At 40.6% G+C, this 11858-nt stretch overlaps 1 protein-coding gene across 1 annotated transcript; it reads left to right on the top strand.

Moving 5' to 3' along the window:
* The first annotated feature begins 1857 nt into the window (after positions 1-1857).
* Positions 1858-5295, top strand: LOC149208062 (uncharacterized). Its single transcript, XM_089398226.1, has 2 exons — positions 1858-3195; positions 3904-5295. Exons 1-2 carry the CDS (start codon positions 1858-1860, stop codon positions 5293-5295), a joined length of 2730 nt encoding a protein of 909 aa, XP_089254352.1.
* The last annotated feature ends 6563 nt before the right edge of the window (positions 5296-11858 follow it).

Below are 11858 nucleotides of genomic sequence, written 5' to 3'. Positions count from 1 at the left end.
TTAATTTGATATCACTTTATATATATTAATATTTGTAAAAATAATTTGGTTAAAGAATAAACAATTATAGGTTCATATTTATATTTTTATAAATAATTTAAAAACTAATTACACATGTGTTTTATTATCTTTTTATTTTATTAATCATAATAATAATAATATAAATTTACAAAATCAATTTAACATATTGTTATGAATATAATTATTATTATTTAATTGATTTGATATCACTTTGTGTTAAAAAATAATCATATTACTAAAATATTAATATTTGTAAAAATAATGTGATTAAAAAATAAACAATTACATTTTCATATTTTTATTTTTATAAATAATTTAAAAAATAATTACAAATATGTTTTATTATCTTTTTATTTTATTAATAATAATAAAAATAATAATATATCAAGGGCGGATAGAACATAGTCCCTGCCTTTAGGTTTTTTTTTTTCCGCTGCTGCTGCTCTGCGCGCGCGCGCGCCTGAGCCTGCCCTCGGTCCTCGGCCTGTGACTGCGACTGCGACCCTGCTCTTCGTTCAGCCTCATGGATCCTCCGGATCCGCCTGGTGGGGATCCGGACCTGCAACAAGCTTTTTCCAATCTGGTGAAATCGCTTCCTCAGCAAAGACCAAGACCAACAGCAACCAAGTTCGTAAAGAAACTAGATGTGTTACAGGAAGTCCATTTGCCTCCGACCATTCCTCGCATGGCAGCCATCTCACTAGCAGAGAAAGGATTAATCGGGCAATTTACAGGGCTATGGCCCTCACCCAAAACTGTGCAAAGGTGGGTTGAGCGTAACTGGGCAGACAAGGTCCAAGGGAAAATATCCATTAGGTTCTGTGGCAGAGGATACTTTACCTTTCACTTTGAAACTAAGGAGGACAAGGATCTAATCTTTAGAAATGGGCCTTACTTCATGGATTCCAGAGGTCTCTACCTCAACAAATGGACCCCGGATTTCGATCCCGAGCTGGACATTCCAAGTGCTGTTCCTGTTTGGGTCAGGCTCCCTCATCTCCCTCTACACTGCTGGGGAGATGACTCGGTCAAAGCAATAGGGAACGCGGTCGGAAAATACATAGATCGAAGTGAACCCAAGGATAACATGCAAGCCTGTGCGCGAATATGTGTTGAAGTTGATCTGGGACGCGGACTACCGGAAGCAATCAAACTGAAAGTAGACGACTGGTGCCATATTCAACAGCTGGACTACGAGCAAATACCCTTCAAGTGCAAGGTATGTCACGAATATGGACATTTTGCTAATAGATGCCCTAAACTTATAACTGTAGAATCAATAGAGCAAGAAGGACAATGGGAAACGGTAAAAAGAAAAAAATCGAACCCATCCCTGAAGCAAGCAGAATCTGAAACCCCGGGGCCTTCCCAGCATCATCCCTCTCATCCTCAATCATCCCATCAGCAACCCCCCTCATCCTCTCAGCAGCACCCTCCTCATATCCCCTCCTCACCCCCTCGATTCTCGGACCCCTCCATTCCTCCTTCTTCCAATCCCTTTGCAACCCTTTCTGAGGAAGATCCCGAGCAGGATCCCCTTTCATCTGATCAGCATCTCCATTCCTCTCCCCCTCATTCTTCTCAGCCCTCTCCTGAAACCAACTCCATAAGGATCACCAGAAGTTCATCAAAGGACCATGGTGCGTCCAGTGACATCCCTAAAAAGCATGGGCCTGGCAGGAAATCGGCTAAGCAGCATAGAGAAGAAAGTGCACAGAAAGATATAGCAATGGGATCCCAGACACCTATAGAATCCTACATCCTTGGACACTCGGACAAGGAAAACAACAATAAAGGCAAAGAGAGGCGGGCACCTCTCCATACCACTGGTAAATCATGATGAAGCTGCTATCCTGGAATAGCAGGGGACTAGGGCACCCCTCCAAGAAAGCAGCCCTCAGGGAACTAATTCAAAGTGAAAAGCCCGAAATTATACTCATTCAAGAGACAAAGCTAGATCAGTCCGAAATCAACAGACTCATCAATCAACAAAAGCAATACAGTGGCTGCGCCAGTGAAGCCAGAGGAGCCTCGGGTGGCATTCTAACAATGTGGGACAATAGTAAATGGAGTTGCAGCTTCACCAAAATCCATCAGAACTGGATTAGTGTTAAACTGGAAAGTAAGGAAAATGGAGCAGAGGTAAAAATATACAATGTTTATTCACCGAACCACTACAGGGAAAAAGAAGTATGCTGGAACACTCTGAACACAAATATAGAAGAAGACCATGACAGCAATATTATTCTTGCAGGGGATCTAAACCTGGTCATGCATACCAACGAGAAAAGAGGAGGAAACTTTAGCTCAGATCCTTTCAGAAACAGGCTTGAGCATATTATGCAGGAGAAAGATCTAGTAGACATAAAACCTAAGAACAGAAGATACACATGGAGCAACAGGCGTCTAGGAGCAGGTAATATTATGGAAAGGCTTGACCGCTTCCTCATCAACATTGCCTTTCTATCCACCTTCTCTACCGGTCAGTCAGATATCCTCAACATCTCCGCCTCGGACCACTACCCAATCACGCTCACCTTGCACAGTCATAGCCAGATTGGACCCCTCCCTTTTAAATATTCTCCCCTCTGGAACCGAATCCCTGCAGCTAGAGATGCGGTGTGGCAAGCGTGGACCCAGCATGTGGAGGGCTCCCCGGCATATATCTGGGAATCCAAGCTGAAGCAAACTAGGCAGGCCCTCAAATCATGGGCAAAGACCAACTACCAGGAACCTGAGCTAATAAAAAAGGACATCAAAAAAAACCTTGAGTTAGTCCAGCAAAATATTGAAGCGTCTGGTCTCTCCCAGCAAGCAAAAGAAGAAGAGATACGATTGTATACCCAGCTGAGGCAAACAGCTAGAGATGAGGAGATCAAATGGAGGCTAAAGTCAAGACAGTTATGGCTGCGCGAAGGAGATAAAAATACCTCATATTTCCATAAGCAAGCTACAGTCAGGAAGGCAAGGAACACTGTGAGTATAATTAAAGACAGTGAAGGGAAAAGCTACGAGACTCAAGACTCCATTAAAGAAGCAGCAACAGCTCACTTTAAAAATCTACTAACTGAGGACAAGAGCGAGGAGGATTACTCAAGTCTACTTCAACACATGACTAGAGATGTTACCCAAGGAATGAACAGCAAGCTCACGCAAGAAATAGAAGAGGAAGAGGTACAAAAAGCAATCTGGAGTCTCCACCCGGACAAAGCTCCAGGTCCCGATGGGTTTCCAATAAGCTTCTACAGAGAATACTGGCACCTGATCAAAAAAGACCTCCTAAAGATGATTCGCTGGACCCTTCGGAAAGGCAAATTGGGGGGCTACACCAACTCAACCTATCTAGCACTAATCCCAAAAGAGAACAGGCCCTCTACCTTCTCAAGATTTCGACCCATATCCCTATGCAACTCTGCATACAAAATTATTACAAAAATTCTGTCCTCCAGGCTCAAGCCTCACCTCCCCTTATTAATCTCAGAAAATCAAGGAGGCTTTCTGCCCAATAGACACATCTCTGATTCCATTCTTCTTGTGCAAGAGGCTATACATTCTAGCATAAGTCGAAAGGAGAAAGGCTTTGTCCTAAAACTTGACCTTGCCAATGCCTTTGATAGGGTCAGACACTCCTTTCTGTTTGCAGTATTACACAAAATGGGATTCAATACCTCCTTCATTAACATGATCAAAGCTTGCATCTCAAACCCTTGGATCTCCCCTTTGGTAAATGGAAGACCTTGTGCTGCTTTCCAATCCTCCCGAGGTCTCAGACAAGGCTGCCCCCTGTCCCCTTACCTATTTATTCTCATGGCTGAGTCCTTTAGCAAAGCCTTGGATTACAACCGAAGAATTGGCCTAATTACTGGCATCCAATTTGAGCAGGGCACAAAGAACATCAACCATTCCCAATTTGCAGACGACACCCTCTTGATGGGAGGAGCATCGATCACCATTGCAAGGCGTTTCAAAAAGATACTAGATCAATTTATGGATTATTCAGGAGGGAAAGTTAATCAAGTTAAAAGCTGCATCTATGGATGGAATGCAACGAATCACACCATATACAGCATTGCAAACACTCTTGGAGTCTCACACAAGCTTGACTGGAGTCACTTCACATATCTAGGGATGCCAGTGAGTATGGGACCTCTGAAGATTGACACTTGGAATGGAATTCTTGATAAAATAAAAAGGAAGATTCAACAATGGGGATCTATGTGGCTGAACCCAGCAGGTCGCCTAGTACTCCTAAAATCAGGTCTGATCTCTCTGCCCATCTACCGCTTCTCTTTGATCCAAGCTCCAATGACCTTCCATCACAAAATGGAAAAAGCTCTTAGACACTTCCTCTGGCAAGGAGGAAAGACGGAGAAAAAAAAGTTTAACCTGGTTAACTGGAAGAATGTCATCCAGCCCCTTGAGAAAGGAGGACTTGGAATAAGATCCCCAAATCTGCTAAATTTAGCCCTCGGGGCTAAAATTGTTTGGAGGCTAATTACAGGGGACTCAGCATGGTGGAAAACAGTCCTTGAGGCCAAGTATCTGAACAGCACTAGGCATCATTTGTTGGACACCAATATCCCCAGCAGGGACAGCACCAACATCTGGAAACTGTGTAAGAAAATCATCCCCTTTATGGCCCAACATACTTCAAAAGTACCCGGGGGAGGGGGCAGCATTAGTATCTCCAATGACAGAATATTAGGCCAGTGCTCTATAGGATCCAATATAGAGGCAATCCCAGCTACCAGCTGGCTTAACAACAGAGGAATCTGGAGTTTAGCTCAAATAACGCAGTGGGGAAATCAATCTCAAGCTTGGATAGGCTGGTCTCTTCCGGACTACCCCAGAGATCTTGAAACAAGCTTCCTAGCCCTAAAGAGCCTACTGCACAGTAAAGCTCCGGTTCAAAAAGGGAAAAAAGACAGCTATCGCTGGGACCCTACGGGAACTCTTTACACAACCAAAGCAGGGTATCAACAATTGTGTGAAAGCGCCTCTCCACAGGCCATCTGGACTCATTGGAAATTGGTTTGGAAGGCGGAAGCCCCTCCTAAAGTTAAATTTTTCTTCTGGCTCCTCCTGAAAGGGAAGATTCTAACAGCAGAAAACTTAAAAAAAGGGCATTTTGGGACCCTCCAGGTGCCCAAATTGTTGTCAAGCCGAAGAAACAATGCAACATTTGTTCCTGGATTGCCAAGTAGCAGAAAAGTGCTGGAAAGATATGGCCTCAATAGGGGAGGTCACATGGGAACCAAAGGCATCCATAGTTGAAACTGTCTACAATTGGAAGAAAAATTGTCCTTGGAAAGGTAAGAAGGGCAAATTAACTCAAAGGATATGGAACACAATACCTTTAACTCTTGTCTGGAGCATCTGGTTGGCCAGAAATAAAAAGATTTTTCAAGACAAAGGATACAACATAAGAGTTATGTGCCACAAAGCCAAGAGTTTAGCGGTGGAAGCAATCACCACCCGCACACAAGGCAAGATTGAGGCTACCCACTACAGTGTAGAAGAAAGAAATCTGATCAATTATGGACACGGAAGCCTCATCAGCGCCCAGGCAACAAGAAAAGAGAATATGCAGCCGAAGGAGACAAGTAATGTCTGGAAATTGAGGCTCAAAGAAGAAGAATTTGCTCTCTGGCTGAGCAACTGCAACAGGTTCTATATGTTTTTCGATGGAGCCTCAAAGTCAAATCCTGGCAAAGCAGGGGCAGGAGGTCTCATATGTAACGCTAATGGTGAGTCAATTCTTCATTTTGAATGGGGGCTGGGTGAATTATCAAACAACAGGGCTGAGGGATTGGCTCTGTTCCAAGGACTTACCCAATTGATCAAGCTAGGAATCAAGAAGGCGACTGTCTTTGGCGATTCTGCAATCATAATTCGACTCATGGTGCATAGGCAGACCTCGCCAAACACCTTATTGCAGCAAATCAATAGCAGGAATCAGATACTTCACGACATGATGGAGGAGGCCAGTTATTACCATATCCTACGTGGCCTCAATAAAGACGCTGACAGCTATGCCAACAAGGCTTGTGAACGCCCCAAAGGCCACCTCAGCTGCAACAATATCTTGTCCACCCAACCATTGCCATGATCACGCATCCAGTCCAAGTAAGGGGCACCGTAACCAATAGAATCCGCAACTGCAGGCAAATCAGCAGAGCAGAGGACAGCGCAGATAAGGAAGAAAGGAACTACATTAGGAGCCAGATCGGGCAATCAGTTCAGCACCCTCTTTTCAACCGCTCCCATGATTCACACGAATACAGTCAAACCTCACTGTACAGAGCAGGCATGGTCGATGGGAAATTGCTCAGAAATTGGATTGAGAAATCTGCCCAAAGTGTGGGAATCAGTCGAAATGCAGGAAGAAATCGTCCCGCCAGACAGAGCACTTGTGCCAACCCAGACTTGCTTTGGGCTGTGTGGACCAATTTTGGAAATAGCATACAGGATGGCTCCCGCCCCAACCGCACAGAAGCGCTATTTATATCTAGACAGCGTCCCAGTATCCTCCATTCTGGAGAGGCATTTTGTGATAGTATTCTCCCCCTTAGAGTCGTTTCAGTTCAAGCAGCTTCAATCCTTTCTGCCAGAGGCGCTGGTCTTCAGATTTCTGGGGATTCAGCGGAAACCACTGGTGACAAGAAACAGTCCCAGAGATATTGCATCAGAGAGGTGATAACAGCGAAGAACAGAGAGCTAATCCACCAGAGCCATTATATCAGAGAGGTGATACCTATGGAACGCCCTGAACAGTGTTTCCACTGCCGCGATCTGCAGGCAGAATTTGAGGAAGTGCGCGCGCAGCAAAGGACTCTGGAAGATCAAGTTCGCAGCATGGAGGCTAGGCATGCAGACCAAATCCGGAATCTGGAAGCAAAGCTTGATGAGCAGTGCAGAATCCTTCATGACAAATATCGAGCCGAGATGAACTTATTCCTTCATAGAGTTCACTCATTGCACGAGCAGTTCAGCAATCTTAGTAACAGATGCGCTCATGCCGAAGAATCAATCACAGTCCTCAGGTATATGATGGATAAAAAACTTAAAGAAGCTTCATCCTCCTCCAGCGCAAAACCGAACGAGGCTGACCCAAATCCGGAAGACTCTACAGCGCGAAAGATTAGTCACATAGAAATTGATTAGTTATGTGTTGCAGTTGTAAGTTTTGGTGTTTTCAGTTTGTAAGAATCTATAGTAGTAAAAGATGTCTCATAGCTAGAAGCAATAGGATCAGGATCAAGGAAAGGAACTATTTTGTAATTCCTTGGATCCGTAATGCTCAAGAAGCACTCCATGTACGGCAAGATGCCTCCCTCTTTTTTTCAGACTAATACATAGCAACCGAACTTGTAAAAAAAAAATATATAAATAATAATATAAATTTACAAAAACAATTTAACTAATGGTTATAAATATAATTATTATTATTTAATTGATTTGATATCCGTCTATGTTAAAATATATATATATATATATAACTAAAATATTAATATTTGTAAAAATAATGTGGTTAAAAAATAAACAATTATATTTTCATATTTCTATTTTTATAAATAATTTAAAAACTAATTACAAATTTATTTTATTATCTTTTTATTTTGTTTTTTATTTTTATATTCATGACATTTCATATACATCATTTTCTTAGTCAATATATATTTCTAATATATTAAATCTAAAATGTATTTAAGTAGTGTGAATGTAGAATTCTATAAAATAACCAATATTAATTTTGATTAATAAATAAACATTAAAATTTATTTTAAGTTAAAATTTAAAAATTCACTTTATTTTATATTATAATAAAATGATAATAATTATTATTTTTAAGATTATAATTAAATTTAGACACTAAATTGGTGTATAAGATTTCTTTATTTGTGGGAAAGAGATTATCACGCCTTAGCATTAGGTGTGCCTTTAATCAGGGTATGCGCCATGGGTGACATCCCCATCACACAATTTGTGACAAAAACATCGCAAGAAATGTGACAAAAGTGGATGTTGGACGAGGGCATGCTAAGACAAAGTGTCAAAAAACTGAAACTTGGGGTTTCCATTTTGCACATGTGGATGACCTGGAGGCATGAAAGAAGTGGCACGACCAAGCACTCAACTTGCCCGAAGGATGGGTGATAACTGAGATGAGACTATATTGTGGATAACATGGGCACCTCAAATGTGGGTACGACATATCCTCAAGACAAGTGGTCGAGTGGCATTTAAACGAACACCCCATGTTGGCCTAGGGCACGATGGGGCCAAGTGACGAGTGAACTTAAAAAATATGGACTGAAGAGCCAATCAAGTGGGTGTGTTTAGTTGAAGGGTGGTCAGTCTAAGATGAGACAAGATAAGGTGGGAAAAAATTGTTGGGTGGAACGATTGAGCAAGCAGGCGAAACGGTGGTAGCATGCGAGACAAGGGTGGAATGATGGAGGTTGACTTGACCAAAGACACATGGCACATTGAGACGAGCCAACCTGAGTGTGAGTGATATAAGGACTCACACGAAGGATATCACGCCATATAAATAACCAAACAATATGGAGAGGAGACACAAGCGAAGGAAACCAACACAACTGAACATAAGTAGAACATAATAAAATGGAGTTGGAATGAGTCGCAAAGGGGAACAGTGAAGTACAAAGGGAAATCGAGATGGAAGGAAGAGCTCAAAGGTCTACAGAGTGCAAAGCCAAGCGAGATGGAGTCGAATTGAAGCACAGATCAAGTTGGGCAACGGGTTGACTCAATGAGGGTCATTCGAGTGGTAGGATAACTCGAGTAGGGTCTAAAGTGTAGTAGGATGACCTGAGTAAGGTCCAAAGGGTGGCAGGTTCTCCCTTATGATCTTTTATAGTGTTTTAGCTATACACTTCTATGAATTGAGCCTTTGTCTCAGAGAACTGTTGTATTGTGACTCATTATAAATAACAGAAGGTCAGAGGGTTATTTCTTATATATCGTTTATGTGTATGATGATATTGTTATTAGTTTTAATATCTTACATATGATGCTCATGTATGGTTAATGAATGAAAGATTAACTGAAGTAGAAGAGATAGTAAGATTACTTGCATTATATTGAAGCGTTATGATATCATGTTAAGTAACCAATGATATAGAGATTATAGAAGCTTATTGTGAAGCATAATCTAGGTGGAGTAACTCTGTACTTCACTAGGAAAAAATGAAACGCATTGATGTAACATACTTAAGGGGTCGTGATGCACCCATAAAGGCACCTTCTAACTGTAGGAACTCTTGGGGTCATGACAAGTGATATTAGCGCTACCACTCAATATACAGTGGAAATTAAAGAGTTGGCAGTATAAATCTTCACCACTAGAGGTGGGATCAAATCTGATACGAAAATAGTGATGAAGATTTTTATCACCCAAAGGTGGTATCAAAAGTAGCATAATAGGAGTTCCATGCAAGGATCTAATCAGATGTGAAGAAGGTTGCAATTACCTCAAGAAAAGAAGCAAGAGAAAAATGAAGATTGCAGTGATAGTTTCCTTTTTTTCTTACAACTTATTGGTTCTTGGTATGGGTTATATTTTGGAGGTTGAAGTGAGCCTAACAAGGTCACATCCAAAGGAAGCAGGTCACAATGGTGAACACTAGTCTAACCTAATGGACCAAGATAAGGTGGCATTACGAAAGACGGTCCAATATGTTTAAAGAAGCTTGGAATGGACAGACAATATACACCATGGAAGGTTGTGGAAAGGAATTTGGAGAGCTTCCGATAGAGGTTCATGAAATTAAAGGAGCCCTTGAAGTATGTTCCTATTTTATTTATTATGTAGTGAGACAATTCCATGTTCATGAAAATTAGATGAAGGATTTGGAAGATCAGGTTAGGTGACTTGTGGCACTCACAAGGGATCAAGAAAACACCATAGTTATATTGAATCAAGCCTTACAACAAAGTTCGACTAGTTCATCTATGAAGGTGAAGCTGAAAGAACCAAATATGTATGATGGGACTAGAAGTGGTAAGGTGCTTCGAAATTTATATTGGGATGTGGGACAAATGTTGTAACAAATGAATGGTTGTTCTAAAGAGACAAAATTCAATGAAACAACCATGTATCTCACAGGAACAACAAAGGATTAGTGAAGAATTCGAGTTGAATATTTAGTAGTTGGTTGTATCATGGATAAGATTGTGACTTGGACAGAGTTGAAAGAAACTTTGTATCTACAGTTTTGACTGTGGAATCAAGAATGGGTGGCAAGGGATCGCCTAAGGGATTTGAAGCATACTAGGAAAATCCAAACCTACATCAAGGAGTTCTTGGGTATTATGTTGGAACTTAGAGACATGCATGATAAGGACAAGATGTATGCCTTTATCAGCAATCTCCAAGTTATGGGCAGAAAGGGAAGTCATAAAGCAAGGTATCCAAACTCTTGCAACAACTATCACCATAAAAAATAAGCTCCTTAACTACCATAAATATGGGAAGGATAAGGAGAAGGTGTGAAGTGATAAGAGCAAGAAGAAGAAGGACCATGAAAATGGGAAGGCTTCCAAAGAAGGAAAACTAGTAGGTGCAGCCCATGAGAAGGCCCATATCATGTTGGATCTTTAGAGACGATCACTTGACAAGAAATTTCCCCATTAAGCAAAATTTGGTTGCTTTGAAGTAGAAAGAGGCAGCTAAAGTTGGGATGTTACAGGTATTGGGAGAAGTATCTTCCCATAAGAAGAAAGTAGAATACAAGGGTAATGAAAGAATCCAATTGGATTTTTTTTTGGGTAGAACAAGGAGGCATCCAAGTGACAGTTATGGTTGATAATGGAGCTACCACAACTTTGTGAAGGAATAATTAACAATCATTAGGAGAAATTTCAGGTAAGAAATGGGCCTCAAAATGAAAAATGTATTAACAAAATCAACTTTAAAAGAACCAATAATATTTAAGATGATGATCTAATCCCCAAGGGTAAGTATTTTGGAGCGAAAAGAAGAAAACTACTTTGTCTCATTGGATTTTTGACTTATATCCTTATAGGTTTACTCAAGATTCAAATGTCTACACACATTGGATGTGGAATTAGATTTTACATCCAACGAGTACGCAATCAGCGTACTTTCGAGTAGATCCACATAGAGAAAAAATCAAAATACATGAAAAAATGTGTTCCAAACACATTTTTTCATGTATTTTGATTTTTTCTCGATGCAGATCTACTCAAAAGTATGTAGAGTGGATACTCATTGGATGCAAATTCTAATTCCTCATGTAATGACTATACACTTGAATTTTGAGTAAACCTACAAGGAGGTATGTCAAAAATACAATAAATAAAATTATTTTCTTTTAAAAAATCATAACTCTTATTTTATTATTTTTACTATTATTTTATTATTTCCCTTAGGATGCCCATTAAAATTCCTCTAATGGAAGTTTGGTCTAATATTCAAGCTCGCAAAGACCTCCTTTAAGGTTATCAACTCCATAGATATGCGATTGATTGGTTCTATTGAGGATGCGCCTATTCGCATGGGAGATAAGTAGGGAATGGCGGGTCATGTAGGAGTACATCTTGACGATTATGAATTGAATTTGGGGAAGGAATTATCAATTTATAATATATTTTTCCTTATGATTCATATGGATCATATCTCCATTCTATCAAGACTTGAGTTTATCATAGTAAAGATTCAAAGAGGAGACTCTAGTGCAACAATGAGGATGGACACCATCTTCGAAGGTGAACGTTAATTTTGTGGCTATATGTGGAGATATGAGCAATAGAAATGTAGAGTCTATTATTCCCCAACATGGGGATATTAT

This window comes from Pinus tabuliformis, chromosome 1_2 (assembly GCF_031772625.1).
Source record: "Pinus tabuliformis cultivar Carrire ecotype Pingquan chromosome 1_2, CPIR1, whole genome shotgun sequence".
NCBI classification, from domain to species: domain Eukaryota; kingdom Viridiplantae; phylum Streptophyta; class Pinopsida; order Pinales; family Pinaceae; genus Pinus; species Pinus tabuliformis.
The sequence above is the reverse complement of the archived record's forward strand: the minus strand, read 5'-3'. Positions and strand labels throughout refer to the sequence as shown.

Bases quoted from the DNA above. Each gene is read 5' to 3' on its own strand.
- LOC149208062 (XM_089398226.1), top strand. From the start codon at position 1,858: ATGATGAAGCTGCTATCCTGGAATAGCAGGGGACTAGGGCACCCCTCC. The intron at 3,196-3,903 runs GTACAAAAAGCA...CAATTTGAGCAG, and splicing joins AAGAAATAGAAGAGGAAGAG to GGCACAAAGAACATCAACCA.